At 42.3% G+C, this 24576-nt stretch overlaps 1 protein-coding gene across 2 annotated transcripts in view; it reads right to left on the bottom strand.

The window, feature by feature from the left end:
* The window catches only part of CDH13 (cadherin 13), a 2224354-nt gene that overhangs the window by 1678497 nt on the left and 521281 nt on the right, over positions 1-24576 (bottom strand). For both annotated transcript variants that reach the window (XM_069215815.1, XM_069215816.1), the window contains exon 3: positions 21634-21842. In XM_069215815.1, the coding sequence (XP_069071916.1) occupies positions 21634-21842 (209 nt within the window). The remainder of the gene's footprint in view (positions 1-21633; positions 21843-24576) is intronic.

Here is a 24576-nt window from a genome sequence, read left to right as displayed (position 1 = left end):
AGTTAAGGAAACTGAGAATAAACCAAAGTGTTTGTTATGAGCATAGGGTATGTATATAAAGACGTTATTATGAAATGTATTCTGCAAAAAGTTTGAAGTTGATATTATCAGTGGTTGGTGTTGACCTTGTGCAGAATTCACTTGAAAATAAGTATTTTAATGGTTTGAAATGAGAAGGTAAGGAGGAACACATGGTGACCCATATAGAAAGGGGAAAAACTACATAGCATTAGAAGGATGAAGAGAAGGTAAAGCAAAGTATGGTTGGCCAAATAGGTAACATTGAGAGAGCCGATAATTTGAGGGCAATGGGATTACTTGCAAAAGAGGTGGGATTAGAGTGGAATAGTCAAGGGTTTTTGCATTTCCATGTAGCGGGGACCTGCCATGGCCGTCTTGACTGCCCTATCCCATCAGAGCTGAACTAGGTCCGATTAGAAGGAGGTTGGTGTTTGTCTGGAGCTGGGATACTCAAACTTCTGCTTGGGGCAGCTTGCTGTCCTTCTGACCTTTACATGCAGCCCTCTGTCTGCTGCTGTTTACTTGACTTAGTAGTGACATTCAGAAAGCTGTTAGACTATCAAGTATTATGTACCTTAAATGAAGGAAAAGAAGCTTTCCTCCATTACCTATCGTCAGAAACACATTCATTTTAAAGACATTGTGAACCATATGTAAAACTATGATAAAGGCAATTCAAAATTCAAAGAAATCTGTATTTCATCAACTTGCAGAGCAGTTTCACCCTAGTGCATCAGATAATATTTTATTGAAAGACATTTTGTAGAAGAGATAGTTCTCAAACATGAATTTGGAAACATTCATGCCTATTCCCCCTGACAACAATGGTATTAATGACCCAAGAAACAAGTAAATTCTCATGTAGGTTAGATTATTATGCATGCAACAACGTTTTAATGTATTAAATCAAGCAAAATGTTTTATACAGCGCACATTCTGAACTCTTATTTCAAGGTGCTAATAATAAAGATGAGGCAAAGTAATATCTAACAGTTGCCTAGGATCACAATTTAGTCAAACTGGGAAGACTGGATTGGTGCCAGGTTTGATCCCTGTTTCTAAGCACTCCTGATGTTAACTGCTTAGAGACTACAAGCATAACGAGAGCAGGATGCCTAAGGTATATAATTCCAAGGTAATAGTCTAGTGAACTCTGAAGTAGGAAGGGGATACTGTTAAGAATGGTAAGTCAAAAGCTTAAATACGGTGAAAATTTAGATGGATGGGGTGTGAGAAGAGACAGAAGTAGTTACAAGTTAAATAAAAAGGATGCAGAAAGTTATTGGCAAAGATTAGACTGCAATCTGAAATACATGATGTGGATAGTAGAATCCGCAGGGTCGTGAATAACTGGTGGGGAAAAAAGATGTGAAAAGCACAGTAGAATTCCCAAAAGTAGGAGAATTTGGTATGATAAGTGGCCGTTGTAGAAGTCAATCGAGTCAGTGTGCTATCTATCTTTTGCAGAGATTCTGTTTATTTCTCAAATAGACGGGTTAATCGGTCCCGGGGCACACTAACATGCAATGACAAGTGTGAAATGATTTAATCAAACGAAATAAAGGCTGTTGACCCTTCCATAATAAGTGACAAACGGAAGAGTGTGATCCATTGCATTCAATGTGAAGTAGGCGTTAGTATCTTTTTTCCTTTAAAAATTTCCATCCTCTTTAAGCTGGTTTTATTAACGCTATTTTCCTTTGAGGCATATTTTTTCTTGCACATCCAGTGACTATCTAGAGATTAATTTCCAGTGGCGCTTTTGTTCCGGGTTTTAAGTCAGTGTTATTCAATAACAGACGAAGCCGGACTCTAAAGCACCTTGACAGGTAGCAATTCAATAATTCTACCCGCCAGTAGATTCAGCCCATGAGAAAGTCCCTTTAAATAAAATAATGCTTCACAGTATTTAGAGCAAGAAAGAGTGCTGAACAGACCCTTTTTCCTCCTGTAGACTATAGATTTTTTAATCTTTTGTAAATCTGAGCTAGAGCATGGAAGCACAAAAATCCGCTCAAGAGTAAAATATGAAATTAAAGAAGCATCCCTAGGCCTATTCTCAGTGACACTTTTCAGTTTCAAGGTTTCGCCCTGTCTAAAATTAGACAGTGAAAAGCATGGACATCCTTTTGGCAAAATGTCTGTGGAAGTGGCATCAAACCCTGACATCCCGTGACGTCACGAGGCTGATTGCTTGCCCCACCTAATGCCCATCACACCCTCAAATGTTTGCCAGCGAGGAGCTAGCAAAAGGGCAAAGAATTTATTCACACAAATCCATAGAAATTCAGAAGTTACCTTTAGAGCGAGGTCAAGTACCTGTAACTCACGGCCTAAAGTAATTATAACTCGCTTACCCACCATGCACAGTTTTATCATCAATAATTTTTTTGACAATTTGCAGTGATACTGTCAATGAGACCACAGAAGGTGTCTGTAAGAAATGGGGTCTTTGGTTGGCAGACAGGTTACCCCCTGTTCAAGCAAGGACCCTCACTCTAGTCAGAGTAAAAGAGAATCACCCTCAGCTAACCCCTGCTTACCCTCTTGGTAGAGCAGTAGGCTTAACTTCATAGTGCTAGGAGTAAAGTATTTGTACCAACACACACAGTAACTTAATGAAAACACTACAAAATAACACAACACCAGCTTAGAAAAATAGGAAATATTTATCTAAACAAAACAAGACCAAAACGACAAAAATCTGGCATACACAAATCAAGTTATGAACTTTTAAAGATTAAACTCAAAAATAGCGCTTAGAAACAGAAACACAAAATGCTTCGATGAGATGTCAACACGGCGTCGTGACGGAGTCATTCCCAACAAGCAGACACCAGCGGCTCCAGACACAGAGTTGGGTAGATCAAGTACAGTACCTTTGGTGAAGAGTGAAAACAAGTTGATGCGCAAAGTCGGGGATTGTGGCGATTGTGCAAAACGTTGAATCTGCATACTTCGAGCGGCGTCGGTCACGACATGGTGCAGCGACTTCCACGGAGTCAGGGACTTCAGCGGGGCTGCAGCGGGGTCAAGCCTGCGAAGGTCGTCACGTTCCAGGGAAGATCACAGAGTCGGTTGCAGGCGGCGTCACCGGATTCAGCAGCAGTGTCAGTCCTTAGTCGATTTCCTTTTATTTCTACCAGCTTTCCTTCCAAGGGCCCAGGGACTGGATAGGGAACCACTTGTCAGAGCAGGAGTCTCTACAGAGACTCCACGTGCAGGCAAAGAGAAGTCTTTGCTGTCCCCGAGACTTCAAACAACAGGAGGCAAGCTCTAAATCAAGCCCTTGGAGATTTCTTCACAAGATGGAAGGCACACAAAGTCCAGTCTTTGCCCTCTTACTCTGGCAGAAGCAGCAACTGCAGGATAGCTCCACAAAGCATAGTCACAGGCAGGGCAGCTATTCTTCCTCAGCTCTTCTCCAGGCAGAGGTTCCTCTTGGTTCCAGAAGTGTTTCTCAAGTCTGTGGTTTTGGGTGCCCTTCTTATACTCAATTTCTCCTTTGAAGTAGGCCTACTTCAAAGTAAAGTCTCTTTTGAATGTGAAATCCTGCCTTTCCCAGGCCAGGCCCCAGACACTCACCAGGGAGTCGGAGATGGCATTGTATGAGGACAGGCACAGTCCTTTCACATGTAAGTGACCACTCCTCCCCTCCCTCCTAGCACAGATGGGTCCTCAGGAAATGCAGACTACACCCCAGCTCCTTTCATGTCACTGTCTAGTGTGAGGTGCAACCAGCCCAACTGTCAAACTGACCCAGACAGGGAATCCACAAACAGGCAGAGTCACAGAAATGGTATAAGCAAGAAAATGCTCACTTTCTAAAAGTGGCATTTTTGAATGCACAATCTTAAAATCAACTTTACTAAAATATGTATTTTTAAATTGTGAGCTCAAAGACCCCAAACTCCACATGTCCATCCACTCCCAAAGGGAATCTACACTTTAATCAGATTTAAAGGTAGCCCCCATGTTAACCTATGAGAAGGACAGGCCTTGCAACAGTGAAAAACAAATTTAACAATATTTCACTGTCAGGACATATACAACACATAACTATGTCCCACCTTAACCATACACTGCACCCTTCCCTTGGGGCTACCTAGGACCTACCTTAGGGGTGCCTTACATGTAAGAAAAGGGAAGGTTTAGGCCTGGCAAGTGGGTACACTTACCAAGTCGAATTTACAGTTAAAAGTGCACACACAGACACGGCAATGGCAGGTCTGAGACATGATTACAGAGCTACTTATGTGGGTGGCACAACCAGTGCTTCAGGCCCACTAGTAGCATTTGATTTACGGGCCCTGGCACCTCTAGTGCATTTTACTAGGGACTTACTAGTAACTCAAATATGCCAATCATGGATAAACCAATTACATACAATTTTACACTTTAGCACTGGTTAGCAGTGGTAAAGTGCTCAGAGTTCAAAAGCCAACAGCAACAGGTCAGAAGAAATAGGAGGCAGGAGGCAAAAAGATTGGGGATGACCCTGCATAAGCAAAAAAGTCCAACAATCGACAAAGCTATAGCATGGGTTTATCTGCTCTTGCAGATATATCCACACATGTAATATAATGAACCCTGCCTTAAGGCTGTAAGGCCTGCTGTAGGGGTGACTAATAAATATTGCAAGCAGTGTTTAAGGGACAGGGCACACAGACTGTGTGCCATGTTGCGTTCACACATTTTGGAACACCTTGTCACAGAGCCTGCAATGGCAGTCCACCTGAGGTTGGTGCTGGGTCCCTTAGAGTGGCAAAAGTTATGCTGCAGCTCTTAGGGACCCTCTATAGTGCCTAGGCCCTTTACTAGGGACTTAGACATGGTAAAGAGCCTGGCCACTTGGGAATCAAATGACAAAGGGCCTTGCTTTGGGGAAGGAACACTGACATTGGGGACCTGGTTAGCAGGAACCCAGTACACTTCAGTCAAAGTTGCATAAAAGCAGGCAAACAGTGGGGGGGGGGGATACTGCAAACAGAACCCAGTTTCCTACAGTCCAGCCATTGCATTACCGAGCAGTGAGTTAGCAGACTTCAGTCATTGGCTAACTTCACTGAGTAACAGAATGCATATCTTTCACAGGGAGCACATCCATAAAAAGTAATAGTGTCAGCATCAGGGACTAAGTGAAAGCAATTTAAAATGTTAATTTTTCATAATATGTACTCCGACCACTCACGTAGCTTTGAGTTAACCACTTAATCACCACGGACATAATGGTTCTGTCCGTGGCTGCGCCTCTCAGGTGCCACGGATGTAACCATTCCGTCCATGTACCGGCCGCCCCCCCCCCCAGGTCAGGGCCGGAAGGGGAATCGCTTCCCCTTCCACCCCCGACCACCCCGCAGTGACGTCTGATGATGTCAGCAAGCGAAATCGTCACCTCCCATCGAGCTGGAAGAATGCTCAGCATTTCTCTTCCGCTCGGGAGGAGGGGGCCAGCAGAGACATGAAAGCAAAGAAAAAGGCCTTTCCTTTCATTTCATGTCTCTGCAAGCATTTCTGCTGCCCGGTTGCGATGCGATTGGGCAGCAGAAATGCCCACTAGACACCAGGGAATTTTTTTTTTTTAAATGATCATAAGGGGAGTGGCCCCTTGGCTAAGGGCCGCTCCCCATGGGGCCAAATAATTTTTAGGCCATTTCTGCGCCCCGGCCGGCTGCAGCTCGGCCTAATATAATTAGGCTGATCTGACCCCGGGGGGGGGACAGAAAACCCCCTATACACCAGGGATTTTTTTTTTTTTTTTATGTTTAGGGAGCGACCCCTTCATGAAAGGGTCGCTCCCTGGGGGACCAAATTGTTTCTAGGCCATTTCTGTCTCCCATGGGGGCAGATCGTCCTAATATAATTAGGCTGATCTGCCCCGGGGGAGAGGCAGAAACCACTAGACACCAGGGAATTTTCTTTTTATCTTCTACTTTATCTTCTACTTACGTATAAGGGGAGCGGCCCCTTGGGTAAGGGCCGCTCCCCAGGGGGGAATATAATTGTTAGGCCACTTCTGCCCCCCCGGGGGCAGATCGGCCTCAAATGTTGAGGTTTGCAAAGAATTCTGGGTAACAGAACCTGGTCAGAGCCCCACCAGTCACCCCATCTTGGATTCCTCTAGGTGTCTAGTTTTAAAAAATGCACAGGTTTGCTAGGTTTCCCTAGGTGCCGGCTGACCTAGAGGCCAAAACCTACAGCTAGGCACTTTGCAAAAAACACATCAGATTTCAATGTAAAAATGTGATGTGTCCATGTTGCGTTTCCTGTCGCGAGCATCAGGCCTACCCACGCAAATGAGGTACCATTTGTATCGGGAGACTTGGGGGAAGACAGAATAGCAAAACAAGTGTTATTGCCCCTTGTCTTTCTCTTCATTTTTTCTTTCCAAATGTAAGACAGTGTGTAAAAAAAGACGTGTATTTGAGAAATGCCCTGTAATTCACATGCTAGTATGGGCACCCCGGAATTCAGAGATGTGCCCATTTTGGAAATACAAAGGTTTTCTTGATACCTATTTTTCACTCTCTATATTTCAGCAAATGTATTGCTGTATACCCGGTATAGAATGAAAACCCACTGCAAGGTGCAGCTCATTTATTGGCTCTGGGTACCTAGGGTTCTTGATGACCCTACAAGCCCTATATATCTCCGCAACCAGAAGAGTCCAGCAGACGTAACGGTATATTGCTTTAAAAAATCTGAAATTGCAGGAAAAAGTTACAGAGTAAAACATTGAGAAAAATGGTTGTCACTAAGTGAAAGGAGGCTGAAAGCACAAAAAAATAATAAAAATGGGGTATGTCCCAGTAAAATGCCAATGTTGTGTTGAAAAATTGGGTTTCCTGATTCAAGTCTGGCTGTTACTGACAGCTTGGAAGACGGTGATTTTAGCACTGCAAACCCTTTGTTGATGCCATTTTCAGGGGAAAAAAACACGAGCCTTCTTCTGCAGCCCTTTCCCATTTAAAAAAAAATTAAAAATGAATTAGTTGCTGTAATTTGGCTAATTTCTTGGTCTCCTTCAGGAGAACCCACAAAGTCTGGGTACCTCTAGAATCCCTATGATGTTGGGGAAAAAAGGACGCAAATTTGGTGTGGGTAGCTTATGTGGATAAAAAGTTATGAGGGCCTAAGCGTGAACTGCCCCAAATAGCCAAAAAAAGGCTTGGCACCTGAAGGGGAAAAGGCCTGGCAGCGAAGGGGTTAAGGGAGAGCGCTTTTGGGCATAATTATTTGCAAAGACGGGCAGCAGCTCCGGAAATCGATTTACAATTTGAGACAATTTATTCTATTTAACAAATAGTTAATATTACCATATTGAAATAAAAAAATATTGTTAAAAGTCCATCAACCCTTATACACAGCTCGTGAGAAATGTGTTTTGCAGGAGCACCTACGTTCCCCCACCCCATACGTTACCACTCCTGCATATGAATTGAGCCTTCCTTTGTTGCGAGTCGTGAATTGAAAAATAATAGAAAACGAATCAAAATTGGTTTACGTTGTATGGCCAAAACATACATTTGTGGTGTTGACAGCAAAACGATTGTCCAAGCCACAAACCCATTTAGAATAAGTCTGCTTCCAGTTAGATGCCAGCTGTGCGCTTTGCATGCCCATCACGTTAAATGTAGCAAAGCTCCAAGGGTCCACGCATAACTAAACAAGCCAGTGATTTGTACAGAAAGTCTCTGATGCGGATGAAGACACAGCAAATTACATGACATGATAAATTATTTGGTCAACACTGAAGAATGGCACTTGGGTTAATGGCCACAGTTTCCATCTGTGCATTATGCCCAGATTTTACCGCAATATATTGCGCCAGGGTGGCATATTTTCCACATTAATTCAGGCTAGACATTAGCAGTCGAAGTGCCGAGTTTTTGGTCGTATTAAATATTTATAGTCCCCTGTGTCTTCAGTGGAGTTATTTAAAATGCATCAGTCTTCATAAAATTAACCGTTGAGTCCACTTGAATAGCAGTACTGTTGGAAATAGGGCCAGCTCATTTGAATACCAAAGGATGTATGCGCCGTGGTTCTAAAATTCCACAGAGGGAACATGCAGCTGTTCTGCCAGATACGCATACTTTTTCAAAGATTGTTCTCCAGTTAATCAATTGTGATAGATTTGTGTAACTGGAGCTAATGTTTTTACGTTCATCGCCTAATCCATGATCGTTTTGTTAGCTAGAAATAAATAATCATCTTGGGCCTGATTGGCGTCAAGGTTTCTCACGGTGAAATACTTTGTATTATGCTCTGGACAACCTTAGCCCGCGCACAGCAAGGAACTCACTAATCCGTCACTGTGGAGAGGAATTGTATCCTGGGAGGCCTTAGATCTCTGGCAGTGATGGGCGGGATTTAGCTCCTGCTTCATTACACACAAGTGCATGCTGGGATGGATGCCTGCATGGGACAGAAGACCTCCGTATGCTTCAATTGGAACACTGAATGAGTCACAATGTCTCAAAAAGTATCACATTATGAAATACACATTGGGGGATATTGTGCTGCTTCTCCTGCTGGCCACATGATATACACAGAGAGGAAGTTTTCAGGAACTGAAAGTTTGCACTTTGTGAATACTTAACACTTGCAGTCAGCAGTGAGCATTGAGCAACCCTTATGTGCATTGCAAATGGGATGGGAAAAAATAATTGCTGCAATATTGGCATTTCTACTTGCAAGGATTTGCAATGTGTACATTAGGATTCACGTTTGAAGACGGGGGACCAAATCTAACCTTTTACACAATCCAGAGGAGTAACCAAAGATGTTGAGTAAAACAGTCCCGAGTCAAAGAAGACATGGCACAGTTTGCCTTTAACACCTGCCGTGGGTCACTTTAGGCTGTAATGCACATATCCTCGCATTGTAGGGCAAGGGTATGTACGATCTGTCAAGTGGTTTTGAACTGGAAATGTAGCCTTAAGGTACAACAACAATGCTATGAGGTAGTTAAATACTATTCCTACTTTGTGTACTGTACATACAGCATACATGCAAAGTTGAAAAAGTGTGGAGACTTTTGAAACTTGCTACACTTATGCTTGCCTCAAGGAGGCACATTTTCGTTGCAAAACATTGTCTACAACCGTTAATAAAAATCGATTTGGGTCCCGACACATATGGTTACATGGGAATATTTATTTACCACCTATGTTATGCCTGCTGAAGCTAAGTAGCGGAATTCATAATTTTTTTCAAACATAGCTTAAGGTGTTATAAAATAAAAAAAAAAAAAATCCTATCCAAAAATGTACTTTAATTGTGGTTTTTTTCAGATAACTTTTTCTTTTTTTTAAGGCTAAACTCCAGTCAGCTTTATTTTCAAATGACTCCCTTCCAAGTAGCACATAGCCTTTAGCCTAATGCACTTGTGATTGGCCATAGAACCTGGATTTAGAAAACACCTTGTGCTGGAACTATTGCAGGATCTAGTCTGTTTCCAGGTCTAGGAACCTATCAGTTCAGGAGCCATGGTTGCAGCATTTGCAGAACCAGAAGTAGGCTTAGCAAACCTCAGAGCGTGCTACTGGTCTCTGAATCCCATGGCAAATCTAGTTTTTATGTATGTTGGTACTATGCTGTGAAGTTTAGGGTTCCACCTCTTGAGTCTGTGGAGGTTTGTAACTGGATAACACCCTTTTGGTCTACCATTCTGCCCTATGGTCTACCTGTGCCCTTACCAGAATGTTCACTTTTTTTTTTTTTTTTTAGGACAGGAAGAGACTGAACCATGTAATGGTGTGCTTAACAGAATTATCATTGGGTCAGCAGACATAGCTTGTAGTATGTGTGCCTGAAATGGATGAAGGAGGAACACTTCACTTTAAATTGGAGTTTGACTGTCCACCATCCTGGATTCACATATCATCCATGTATTCATAGTCCAGATATCTCTAACTTTTTAAGACTCGCCAGATGCACCGTTGGAACATGAAGTTCTTGAAAACTCCTGAACGTATTGACACCAAATCAAGCAAAGGCTTTTAGGGCCAGATGTAGCAAAGGGTTTTACCCATTTTGTGTCTATGGGAAAAGGTGTTCGTACACATGGCTCTTACTGAATAATGTTCTAATTTCATGCCAAATTTAATGTAATTCTGTTCAGCCCTTGTTTTTTGTAAGTGAGAGAAAACATTTAGAGTTAAACCCTAAAGTCATTATTTGAAACCCCGCTGCCCATTTCCTACTCTTGATAGAACTCCATGAAATGTGCCATATTGGATCTGTTAGACCTGACAGCCTTAGGCTGGTCACCCCTAACTTTTTGCCTGCCTCCCGCCACTTGTTGGACACTGTTTTTGCTGGTTTTGAGACTCTGCACACTTTACCACTGCTAACCAGTGCTAAAGTGCATATGCTCTCTCCCTTTAAACATGGTATCCTTGGATCACACCCAATTGGACTATATGATTTACTTATAAGTCCCTAGTAAAGTGCACTATACGTGCCCGGGGCCTGTAGATTAAATGCTACTAGTGGGCCTGCAGCACTGGTTGTGCCACCCACTTTAGTAGCCCCTTTACCTTGTCTCAGGCCTCCCATTGCAAGGCCTGTGTGTGCAGTTTCTCTGTCACTTCAACTTGGTATTTAAAAGTACTTGCCAAGCCTAAAACTTCCCTTTTTCTACATATAAGTCACCTCTAATGTGTGCCATAGGTAACCCCTAGAGCAGGGTGCTGTGTGGGTAAAAGGCAGGACATGCACCTGTGTGGTTTACATGTCCTGGTAGTGTACAACTACACTACTGTGAGGCCTGCTCCCTTCATAGGCTAACATTGGGGCTGCCCTCATACATTGTTGAAGTGGTAGCTACTGATCTGAAATGAGTAGGAAGGTCATATTTAGTATGGCCAGAATGGTAATACAAAATCCTGCGGACTGGTGAAGTTGGATTTAATATTACTATTTTAGAAATGCCACTTTTAGCAGGTGGGCATTTCTCTGCACTTAAATCTTTCTGTGCCTTACAATCCACGTCTGGCTGGGTTTAGTTGACAGCTCCTTGTGCATTCACTCAGACACACCCCAAACACAGGGTACTCAGCCTCACTTGCATATATCCGCATTATGAATGGGTCTTCCTGGGCTGGGAGGGTGGAGGGCCTGCTCTCACACAAAGGACTGCCCCCCCCCCCCCCTACTGGGACCCTGGCAGACAGGATTGAACTGAAAGGGGACCTGGTGCACTTCTAAGCCACTCTTTGAAGTCTCCCCCACTTCAAAGGCACATTTGGGTATAAAACAGGGCCTCTAACCTACCACGTCAGACACTTCCTGGAGAAGAAACCTGAACCTGCACCCTGACAAGAAGAACTGCCTGGCTGCCTAAAGGACTCACCTGACTGCTTTCTACTGAGAACTGCTGCCTTGCTGTTGCCCTGCTGTCTTGCTGCTCTCTTGCTTTGCTGCAGAAGTGCTCTCCAAGGGCTTTGTTAAAGCCTGCCTCCTGTTCCCTGAAGTCTCAGGACCAAAAAGACTTCTCTCTTGCAACTGGACTCCTTGTGCGGCGAAAAATTTGATGCATAGCTTGTTCTATGGTGAAAAATTCACCACTCGCCGAACCGGAACGACGCCGCTCGACTTCGCGAGGAAAAGATTGACACGGCACCTGTGGTGCAACTGGAACTTCTACACACGCCCGCCTGGACAATGCCGCCCGACTTCCAGGGGGGAAATCGACGCAGCGCCTGCCGTGAGGGAGAAATTTCCACGCATCGCCCACCGGAACTACGCAGATCTGGTCAACAAGCCCAGGATTCCACGCACAGACCCCGGGGCGTCTGAAAACCCCACGACCCGAAGAGGAGACCTGTCCGCGCACCGGAAATCAATGCAACGTCTTCCCCGCGTAAAAAACGACGCAAGTCCGTGTGTGAAGGGGCGAAACCGACGCACACACCATTTTCCATGCCTCTCCTCCTCTGCGGCCCTTTGTGGAGATTTTTCACTCAAACCAGGTACTTTGTGCTTGAAAGAGACTTTGTTTGTTTTTAAAAAGACTTAAGACACTTTATATCACTTTCCAGTGATCTCTACATTTACTTATTGCATCTTTTATCATTTTGACCTGCAAATATCCAGATAAATATTATATATTTTTCTAAACACTGTGTGGTGTATTTTTGTGGTGCTATATTGTGTTATTGTATGATTTATTGCACAAATACTTTACACATTGCCTTCTAAGTTAAGCCTGACTGCTCAGTGCCAAGCTACCAGAGGGTGGGCACAGGATAATTTGGATTGTGTGTGACTTACTCTGACTAGAGTGAGGGTCCTTGCTTGGACAGGTGGTAACCTGACTGCCAACCAAAGACTCCATTTCCAACAGGATCCAAACCACAAGAACTTGTTTTTGGGAAGCTTTGCTGAAAATTGTCAAATTGCATAAAATGATTACATCCCCTCTGTTCTCTCCTTTCTCACTCGATGACAATATATTTCAGCATGCTACTATTACTGAAATGGTATTCATCCACAGGGTAATGCTTGTTGTTGCTATCTGCTGCCCTCAGGAAGTAATAGAGCTCTTACATGGAGGAGAGAGGACTCAAGATACATTGTTGGTTTGGAAACAAAAAACCCATAGGACCTAACACCAAAGAAGAGCTCAAAATTCATGTAGATGATTAGATAGGATATTTATTGACTGCTTGCATGTTACTAATTTTTCCTTTTTTCTCAACAGTGAAGACATTACAATTTGGTTTTAACAAGTTTTAATTCACTTCTTTAGGAAGAGGAAGGGGATTTTGTTGAACAAGCCAAGAGTGCTGTAGTCAGCTGATCTACAACCCCTACACTTTATTTCTCTCACATGGGACAGACCGTTCACAGATATGTAAACATTTTGATTTCAATTACGTTGTACTCTGTGTGATATCAGCATGGAAATCCCTTACATGAAATAGGAATGTATGTTAAAATATATGATATTTTGTTCATCAAATATTCTTTATTAGGTTACTTAAAACTATAAAAGGTACAAACAATCCAAATGTAAAACAATAATCCATATAAAATAACACTAGATGATTAAAATCTTGGCTGAGAAATATATCTTACAAATACAAACAAAAAATGGAAACTAACAATATCCGGTTAAGGTTGTTATAAGGAATGCATTACAAGAACATCATATAACAATTTCAACAAATCTCAGATCCGTGGGCCTGTGTCATTTTTGTCTACTCTTCACTGCCATTATTAAGAAACTGGCAACATTAAAGCAAATGTATTCAACAACATCTGTAAGTTGGTTAAGGCAAGTCTAACTTGTGTAAAATGGTTCCCTGTAAGCAAAGGTAAAATGTACTGTTGTCTCAAAGAACTAAAACGGTCACCGAACATTACCAAATTCATAGTATCTTTTTCCAAATGGAGGTTGCAGCTACACGGGCCTACATTTGTGACTTTATTCCACCCCTGCAGTGTTTCCAGGAGCCAATGCAATTAATGTAGCCTGAAATTCATTAGTAAACAGTGATGTTGAGAATTTGTGACCACTGTGAGATAGGATTCTATTGACATACCAGACTTAAGAATAATGTGGGCTTGCACTTAGGGGGTCTCGGGGGCCACTCACACACACACACACACTCACGCACACTCTCACTCACGCACACTCTCTCTCACTCTTTCACTCTCTCTCACTCTGTTAGAAATGTGGTCTTTGGTTGACAGTCAGGTTACCCCCTGTTCAAGCAAGGACCCTCACTGTAGTCAGGGTAAAAGAGAATCACCCTCAACAAACCCCTGCTTACCCCCTTGGTAGCTTGGCAGAGCAGTAGGCTTAACTTCAGAGTGCTAGGTGTAAAGTATTTGTACCAACACACACAGTAACTCAATGAAAACACTACAAAATGACAACACTGGTTTAGAAAAATAGGAAATATTTATCTAAACAAAACAAGACCAAAACTACAAAAATCAGACATACACAAGACAAGTTATGAATTTTTAAAGATTAAACTAAAAAATAGTACTTAGAAACACAAAATGCTTAGATGAGGTGTTAACACGGTGTCATGATGGAGTCGTTCCGAACAAGCCGACACCAGCGGACACGAGGCGCAAAGTCGGGGATCGCCGCGTCTGTGCGAAACATTGAATCCACGTACTTCAAGCGGCATCGGTCACAATGTGGTGCAGCGACTTCCAAAGAGTCGCGGACTTCAGCGGGGCTGCAGCGGTGTCGGGTCTGTGAAGGTTGTCTCGTTCCAGTGAAGATCACGGAGTCAGTTGCAGGTGGCGTCACCGGCTTCAGCAGCGGCGTCGGTCCGAAGTCTATTTCCTTGGATTTCCATCAGCTTTCCTTTCAAGGGCCCAGGAACTGGATAGGGCACCATTTGTCAGAGCAGGAGTCTCTCCAGAGACTCCAGGTGCTGGCAGAGAGAAGTCTTTGCTGTCCCTGAGACTTCAACAACAGGAGGCAAGCTCTAACTCAAGCCCTTGGAGCTTTCTTCACAAGATGGAAGGCACACAAAGTCCAGTGTTTGCCCTCTTACTCTGGCAGAAGCAGCAACTGCAGGATAGCTCCACAAAGCACAGTCACAGGCAGGGCAGCACTTCTCAGCTCTTCTCCAGGCAGAGGTTCCTCTCGTTTCCAGAAGTGTTCTAAAGTCTGTGGTTTTGGGTGCCCTTCTTATACCCAATTACTCCTTTGAAGTAGGCCTACTTCAAAGTAAAGTCTCTTTTAAACGTGAAATCCTGCCTTGCCCAGGCTAGGCCCCAGACACACCAGGGGGTCAGAGACGGCATTGTGTGAGGACAGGCACAGCCCTTTCAGGTGTAAGTGACCACACCTCCCCACCCTCCTAGCACAGATGGCTCATCAGGAAATGCAGACTACACCCCAGCTCCCTTTGTGTCACTCTCCAGTGTGAGGTGCAACCAGCCCAACTGTCAAACTGACCCAGACAGGGAATCCACAAACAGGCAGAGTCACAGAAATGGAACAAGCAAGAAAATGCTCACTTTCTAAAAGTGGCATTTTCAAACACACAATCTTAAAATAAACTTTACTAAAAGATGTATTATTTACTTGTGAGCTCAGAGACCTCAAACTCCGCATGTCCATCCGCTCCCAAAGGGAATCTACACCTTAATCATATTTAAAGGTAGCCCCCATGTTAACCTATGAGAGGGACAGGCCTTGCAACAGTGAAAAACGAATTTAGCAATATTCCACTCTAAGGACATATAAAACACATTACTATATGCCCTACCTTAACCATAACCTGCACCCTGACCTTGAGGCTACCTAGGGTCTACCTTAGGGGTGTCTGACATGTAAGAAAAGGGAAGGTTTAGGCCTGGCAAGTGGGTACACTTGCCAAGTCGAATTTACAGTTAAAACTGCACACACAGACACTGCATGATTACAGATCTACTTATGTGGGTGGCACCACCAGTGCTGCAGGCCCACTAGTAGCATTTGATTTACAGGCCCTGGCACCTCCAGTGCACTTTACTAGGGACTTACTAGTAAATCAAATATGCCAATCATGGATAAAGCAATCAACAATACAATTTACACACAGAGCATATGCACTATAGCACTGGTTAGCAGTGGTAAAGTGCTCAGAGTTCAAAAGCCAACAGCAACAGGTCAGAAAAAATAGGAGGCAGGAGGCAAAAAGATTGGGGATGACCCTGCAAAAGCAAAAAAGTCCAACACTCTCACACTCACACACACTCTCTCTCACTCACACACACACTCTCTCTCTCTCTCTCTCTCTCTCTCACACACACACTCTCTCTCTCTCATCCCAGTTCCTCTCCTACAATCTTTTCTGGGCTCATGTATAAATCGATACCTCCCAACTTCGCCAGTGAAGAAATAAAATAACTAAGCTATGAGCCACTATTGACCCTCTCAAGACACATTAAATCTTTTGATATGTTCTGGTTCAATTCCAAATCTGGAATCAACCATATTGTGACCACTTTAACATGGGACCGAAAGCTGAACGATCTGAAACATATCTTTGTCCTAGCTTTTTAGGAACAATGAAAAAGGCAATAGATTGCAGGGCTGACAGTAAAAAGCTCCTAAATTCATTTTCCACAACTTGTAAATCATTGACTTCCATATATCCCCAGATATCACATCCATAACTCACCAAAGAAATCCATTTGATTGGTAGATTTAAACCAGAGCATCTGGCAAAGATGCAACCACTCTGCCCTTTACATTCTTTTCAGCCCTACCAAGTGCCCCTTTCATCTAACATGACCTGGAAATAGGAGAATGCATTTTCTATGACCCTTATTTCTTGGGCCCGTCAAAAGAGTTCTGGAGTTACTTAAGTCCCACTGCTGTTCTTGCTAACACTGCATTGCCAGCATAGAAGAGTGCTGGAACTAGCAGAGATCCTGCCTGAGGAATATCTTTACAAGCGGTGCTTAGGGTTGAACCCAAGTTGTCTATATATGAATTAAACAGAAGTAGTGCTAAGATACAACCCTGTCTCATCCCCCCTACAAACTTGTGTGCGAGAGGAAAGACTCCTGGACAGTTCATATCTAGCTACAGCAGACAGGTGGTTATGTAACTCATGTAAAAAGTTCACTACATTTCTACACAACCCATTGTTGATGAGAATTTACCATAACTTTGTCCTGTTGGCAAAGTTGATGGTAGATCCATAAAGGCTGGATGTAACAAGCCACCCCTTTGTCTAGTGTATATTTCCCAATGGTCATCTGAAGATTCCAGCATTGATCTAATGTACTCCTCCCTGGTCTAAACCTGTACTGGAGGTTGGATACCATATTATTTGGATCCAGCCATGTGGTTACCCTACAGAGAATAACCATTCCCATCACTTTAATCATTGAATCTATAAGGGATATGGGTCTAACATTGTGAGTCATTTTTCTCTCCTTTTTAAAATATAAATATAACCATACACCTCGAACAGGATGGGGGTATGCCCACTGTACATGCAGCTTTTAAAACATTGGTTAAAATTTTGGCCCACTTAATGGGGTTCATGTCATAAATGGCAAGGACTCCACTGGGGCCAGACACCTTATCTTTTGACATGTAATCAATTGCCTAAATTAGTTCTTTAAGAACAGTCAAAGCAAATTAGCTGCCTAGCCCTCACTGTTGGTAATTGAGGGTTCCACTGAGGCACACCGATATATCTCCTGGAAGTGCTTCACCCAGATATCCAACACTATAGTACACTCCATTACTCTGTTGGACTGCCATTAAAATAAAAATGATTGACTGTTTCCCAAAATCTAACACTACTTTTTAAGATAATAATTTGAAGGAGCTGGTTCCAAGCTTCGCTTCTAAGTTCTCTCAGTCACCTAAAGCTAATTTGTATCTCTTCTTGCATAAGGGTATTGCAGTACTACTACTCAGGTTTTTTTTCAAGGCAACAAACAAGTCTTGATTTTGCCTCAGAACAATTATTGTCCAACCATCTCTTGCCAGAGTTCTTCCACACACTCTTGTTAAGTTACTTGAGACATGCCTACACACCCTGTCTCATGCACTCAGCAACACTGCTGGCTATGTTGAAGCCTCTAAGCACTACCTAATGTCCTGACCATATTCATGGTATAGATTATTTAAAAAGGAATCAGGTGAGGTATTATTCCATTTTAATCTATGCACTTGATTACAAGGCATAATATGTCTCTTAGGCCCTTCTAAGGATCCTACTTCTTTCGCCAGTCTCAACTCGTTGTCAAAAATGAATAGATTATGATCACTAAAATGATTCAGAGTAACTTCAAACTGCAGCACACATTGCACTAGAAAGGCAGAGATGAATATGTAGTCTGTAATGGGATTGGAGCTTCCACCAGCAAATGCGAAAATAACCTCTGCCATACTTTTGTCTTTTTTATTCTGGATTAACTGTGCCAAGTTATGATCCCCTGAAATGCCCCAAATTACCACCCACCCTAAATCCCCCCCACCACTAAAAACTATCCCCCCAAACCTGCCCAAGGCCCGCTTACCGCACAGCGTCCTCTCCTGATACTTCATCCCCTTCTCTCTGCCCTTCTTCCGCCATTCCATAAACCTTCCAATGTCTAAAAAGTAAACTACCCCGACCTCCACCTCTAAAAAATAAACTACCCGACCCTAAAAAATAAACTACCCCAACCCCCTCACCCAAAGCTCTAAATCCACCCTTCCCCAGCCCCACTAATCTCACTGCGTCCTCTCCCAATACTTCCTGCTCTTATATCCACACCACTAGACCTCTCTCTGCCTTACCCACGCATATGAGTGGTTTGGGCACATGCGTGGTTAAGGCAGAGAAAAAGGCAGTAGTGGTTTAGGCAAGCATTGTTCTGCTTGCCTGGGAAACCTCTGCGTGGCTTAGGCCTCATTGTTTAGGATGTTTTCCAAAACACAACTATTGTTTTTTTTCTTAGCGTATAACAATGCAATTGGACCAAGTAAATTTTGAAGTTATTAAAATTCACTTTGATTTCTTGTGCCTCGTGTCAGGTGTTGAAAAGCTTCCTCTTGACTTATCATAGACTCATAGGGCCAGATGTAGCAAATTCCGGCTTTGCAAGTCGCAAATTGCAAGTCTGAGCGACTTGCAATTTGCGAGTCGCAAAGCCGGATGGTGTCCCTGACACCATCTGCAAGACGCAAGGGGGTTGCAAAGGCCCACCTCATTAATAATGAGGTGGGTCGCAATTTGCGACCCCCTTGCGAGTCGCAGCACTCACATGGATGGTGGCCTGCTGGAGACAGCAGACCACCATGTCTGTGACTGCTTTAAAATAAAGCATTTTTTTTTTTTTGTAATGTAGCCCATTTTACTAAAAGGAAAACGAGATGCATTACAAACGAAAAAGTGAAATGTGTCAGTTTAATTTTTTCAAAGCCATTCACAAAGGGGAAGCGGTCCCATGGGGAGCCCTTCCCTTTTGCGAATGGGTTACCACCAGTGTGACACTGGTGATAACTGCGAACTGCTTTGCAACCGCGTTTGCGGTCACAAGGCAATTCTGCATCGCGATGCGACTCGCAAATAGGAAGGGGAATACCCCTTCCTAAATGCGACTCGCATTCCCATTTTGCGAGTCGTTATCCAGGTTACCGACTCGCAAAATGGGAATGGGCATTGCGATGTGGCTTTTGCGCCTCGTAAACAGCAATTTTCGCTGTTTGCGAGGCGCAAAAGCCTTGCTACATCTGGCCCATAATGTGTTAAGGGATTTCTTCTTTAGCGAATCAGTTTAGATGCGCAATATAACATTTAAATCTCTTAAATAAGTTTAAAGAAATCATCTTTCTTATATATAAAGAATGCTATGTAGTATCTTTATTTATTGTTAATGGCATAATGAATTATACAAGATCAGGTGTAAATGGCAGGTTTTCCACCATGTAGTTTCTAATTGAAAGCATAGAGGATCGAAGTCAAATTCGAGTGCGTTATTTCACTTGTACTCTTATCTAAAACATGTTTTGTCACCGTCTTGATCTAAAACATTGTGGAATCATGATGAAGCCATGAACAGTATGAACTTTCACGGCCCCTGCATCTCCCAACTCTTGAGACACTGAAAAACAAAAGATATTCAATACTCTTTATTTTCCTGATGGGGCAGTGCAGTTTTAGAGAATATTTGCTCTGCAGGTGAACTAAAGTAAAAGGACGGATTTTAGACCAAGAAACCAAAACCATATATGTTCAGGCTATCCATGCTTCCCACGACGACAATTCAGAGCATACTACGACAATAATTGGCTGCCATCAGTTGATCAGAAAGATCCAAAAAACAGGGATCTTTTGTTAATGATCCAAAGAAGGAAAAATCAGATTGTGGTTCTTTCATCAATCTGATTGGTCTGATTAAAATAAAAATGGACACTGCGTCAGGTCCATTTTCATTGGCTTATGGCAGACAATTAGAATTCACAGTTGGTTTCCCATGGACAAAATGTTAGCAATTTGCATATTGACCAGTAACCTCATAGTGGTTTGTGCATTGCTGTGGGATTTTATTTGATGCTCCTACTTTCCTTCAGTCAATAGAAGATGGAAGCAATCTCCTGAAAAAGATATACGTTTTATAAGTCGCTTTTTCGTGCAGTGAAATTAAGAAACAAATATCCATGATATGCTAGGCTGACCCCTTCCTGTCTATTGTCTGACACATTACCTGCCTTCCTCATACTTTTCCTCCTACATTCCCTCACTTTTTATTTTTTAAGGAGATAAAAGGAATGGCCTTTCTTCAACTTCCAACTCCACTGTCAAGCCCTTGTCGTCATTGAAAATTCTATAGTGTAATCCATTTTGTCAGCCTCTTCTGCCTCCCTCTGGCCTTCCCTCCTCCACACACCCTCGGAGATGTGTTCTCCATTAACAACGAAACAACAGAGATCAGACCTTTTCTTGCAGAGGCTCTAGGAGAGGAGTTGCCATCCTGGAGAGTAGAGAATCTGTGGGGAGTTGAGGGTTTGCACTGACCAATGAGAGGTATCCATTATCAACATCAGAGTCCCTTGTCATTCCCCATCTCTTTTAGGGTTCTGGAGACCTAATTGAGGGCAGTAAAGCAAGAGAATGCTAGCCCTTTATGTCACACTTAAACTCCTCCTTTGGGTGTCTGTTCCTGCTTCCACCATTTCCCTGAGTTCTGAGACATGGATGGACTTGAATAAAGCAGGAAAACATTCCAATGGTCCGTCAGTAACAATGTTCCTGGCGAGGACTGTGGTCTTGAGACAGTCTGACCACCAGGGTTGTAATGTGGCGGACAGACCACCTGGAGTGCAGCAGTCCGATGCCAGCCTCGTAATGAGGCTCAAAGTATTCACATCACAAGATTCAAAGAGATGCACAAAAACAAACTATGTGGTAAAACAATTAAACTTTGATGGGCATTTTTCAAAAAGATTTTTCATCCAATTTTATGAGCGCTCCTCAAAACTAAAAAATTGCTGCTTGAATAGCCCACCGGTCTAATTAATTGCACCTAAGTGTAACTCATGCTACGTGTCTCCATGGCAAGCGAACACTATGTAGCTCTAGGTCCCATTGACCAGCTGCATTAACAATAGTGCTAAAGGTTGTGTAACATCTTAAAATGTACACATGCATGGATAGTTCTTTTCTTTACCGGTTTACATAGGACTTCTGTCTGGAAAAATCTATAATATCCATTGTGTCTAAGCAAAATCTAAAAGTATTATTTCATTCAAGTTTGAAAATTCCTTTAAAAAAAAAAAAAAGCACACATCTACTCGAGTGCGAGGTCTTAACGCACACAATTTTAATAGTACTTTAGATTTTCTATGCTTTCTTGCCTAAAAATTCATCTTCGTTGTTAGCGGGTTTGTATTATTGGGATTGCATTACAAATAGTCTATTTTTGCGAGTTGCAACATGTTTTATCAATCTTTTATAGCATTCACTGCTCGAAAATCGACATGAAGGTTAATTAATGTGTGATCTTTAATTTTCACATTTCAAAATAACTTCGGTTTGGGCACTAATAATCATTCTTTTTGGAATTATGCCATTTCAATATTTTTAAATTCTCCATGCTAGCTCAGAAACAGGGCTTATTAAAATATATTAAATGCATTACCTTAAGTGCACTGTGTCTTTCTTTGCCTCCGATAATCTTGACTTCTGCCATATCCTCAGCATGAGCAGTGTGTGCATGGACAAATATTGCCCTTCCAATGGTGGTTACATTCTTGAGCGCCACCAAGGAGCCATCAGCTTCCACCTTAAAATCTTGGTTCGAGACATCAAAGTTTAGATTTTCATTACCCACGCAATCATCAAATTGCACTGAAATTGAAAGAGAACGCACATCAATAAACAGATTTTCTTTAACAAAATCCCTTACCTTATATATTCTATTCAAAGATTTTTTTGACAAACAAGCCTAATTTCTGTTCAGTAAACAATTATGTTTCATAAATACAGTGGCGGCCGCCACAAATCTGAAGGGGAGGGGCGGGCAGGGGGAGGGATGGCCTGGGGGATAAAAAAAAAATGATTAAAAAAAAAAAAATTACCTCTTCCTGTTGCCGCGGCCGTGCTCCTCTTCTTCTGGTGTTCCAGCATTCACTGGGACACCAGTACGGGCTCCCCGTCAATCCTGGTGCTACTTTAATGCTAAAGCTAGCATGAAAGCAGCATCAGGACTGGTCTAAGTGGCTTGGACTGCCGCTCAGACACTGAGCAGCAGTCTGTGCAGTTTTTCCAGCCTGACTGTTCAACACAACCGGGCTGGATAAACCTAAGTGTGCATGTATGTTTGGCAAACCTAAGACAGCCGGCTAAGCACAAATGCACACTTAGGTGCTCCCTCCCCTCCCTCTCCCCCCTCCCTTCACATGCTGTTGGCTGAGCCAGCAGATGAAAGATAAAACGATAAGCGAGGGGTGCAACGCTCCTTCGCCATTGTGAAGGAGCCACCCCTGGATCAATAATTCAACCTTTAGATAGGAGCTTGTGATGCTGGGCCTAAGTTGCCAACTTTTGAAACCAGATGGTCTGTTTGAACAAATTGTAGGATGTTTGGCAAAGCATTTTACCACTTTGTATCCCAGTATAATTTGTTCCAGTAACAGAAGATTATTCAGGTCAAGAAACTCCTAAAACTGAACTATTCAACCAAGTGTTGAACTAAGTCCAGAGTTACATGGGCTAAATGAGGGGACTGAAGAATGTCGATCTAGGTTTCATCTTTCTTAACTCTTGTACACAGTATTTCCTACAGTTTTTTTTTTTTTCCTCTTTTTTAGTTAATGCTCTGGCCCAGCCGACGTGAGGTGCACCACTATATAAACTCCCAAATAATGAATACTTCAATATATTTGACATTAAAAATGTGTTTTACAATATCAGGTGATTCAAAAATATGTGTAAAACCTCAAAATGCCAGTCGGTTAGCTAAATTCAATTTAACTCATCTATAAACAGTGGTGAAGGGCAGGGGATACAAACTAAACATGCATGACTAGAGGGCAAAGTATGGATAACAAGGACATGTGACAGAGGGAAACAATGAAATGACAAGGCAAAGGAGTGCAACACAAGAGTTATGGATTCATTTATTTAGATATCTTTTACAACGCAAGTTATGCACGAATCGCAAAAGTACCATATATTCAAGGTAAAATAAATACTTGTTACAAATCGTACCAAAATATGCATTTTTTCTAAGAATATAAAACAGCAGGGTGATCGTTGTTCTCAATTGTCACTTCCTTTAGCCATACACTTGTATTTCTTCAAAATGCTGGAAAAGAGGCGAGCCTCTAATCTCAAGAAGGTTTTATGTGGTAGAAGTCCTGCAGGTAACTGGTGATACGTTTTGGATTGTCCTTTTTGTGCTGGAGTGGAAGTTCCAGAAGAGGGCATTCACTGAATATTTTTGCTACAGATTTTAGAGGTTAGATATATTTTACATGCATCCTAACCATACATTTCAATAACGTGTGCAATTCCATCAGTCAGCACAGATTTCTTGTGTCCATGTTTAGTGTTTTCACTGTGTTACTATGTGTGGGTACAACCAACATGTTACACATTGCCTCTGGGATAATCTGACTGCTCGTGCCAAGCTACCATCGGGGTGAGCAAGGGTTATCGTAGCTGTGTGACTCCCTTAACATGACTAGAGTAAGGATCCCTTCTTAGACAGGGCGTAAACGGACTGCCATCTAGAGAACCCATTTCTAATACGTTCAAATTACAAAAGACCTGGTAGTATGGGAGTTGTTTTCTGGCTGCTGTTCTAATTGTGTTGTAAATAAAAATGCAAATTCAGTTAGCCCACAAATAAAATAATCAAGTCTCTCCAACCTTTCTCTAAAATAATCTAAGGCCTCTATAGTTACTCCATTTTTGTGGAAATCATTAACACATCAAATCTGCAATGGTTAGTCTACTGCCAAAAATATAGGGCAAATAATTCTTCTACCAACAAACAAAAATAGGACTAAACAGTTTTTCTTCAAAAATGTAAACCCCACACATTTAACCACTTCACCTTGAAACCAAAATACTGTTGATGCTCTACAACCTAAAACGTCAGCTCAACTCCAAAGACTCGATTCGAACACAAAGATTCTCGCATCGGGGCACCACTACCAGTTCTCATCTAGCCTCACCCTCCCAGATCTCTCTGTAGTATTTGACATTGTTCCTGCTCTACAATGCTTGGTATTGCTGAAGCAGATGTCTTAATTAGAAATTGAGTATTTATGTATTTTGAATAATGAATTTTGTAGAAAATGAATAACGTAGAAAAATAATGTGCATGTTTGAAATTTTGACCTCGAAGAATAGCCACCAGTATTCATGAAATGTACTAATTATGATTAATATGTATAAGATATTGAAAATGTATTAGATTAATGTAGTAATATGTCATATTAAGGGTTATTAATTATGTTCTTGCTTAGCGAGTGTCTTGGCCTAGTTGCCAGGTCTCATGCAAAAGCAGTATTTCTTAGCGTTTAAAGGAAAAATGCTGACAGAGTGAACTAACTGAAATGCTCATTGTTTTAAT

This window comes from Pleurodeles waltl, chromosome 12 (assembly GCF_031143425.1).
Source record: "Pleurodeles waltl isolate 20211129_DDA chromosome 12, aPleWal1.hap1.20221129, whole genome shotgun sequence".
Taxonomy (NCBI): domain Eukaryota; kingdom Metazoa; phylum Chordata; class Amphibia; order Caudata; family Salamandridae; genus Pleurodeles; species Pleurodeles waltl.
Note: the sequence above shows the minus strand (reverse complement) of the source record. Positions and strands in the feature narration are given on the sequence as shown.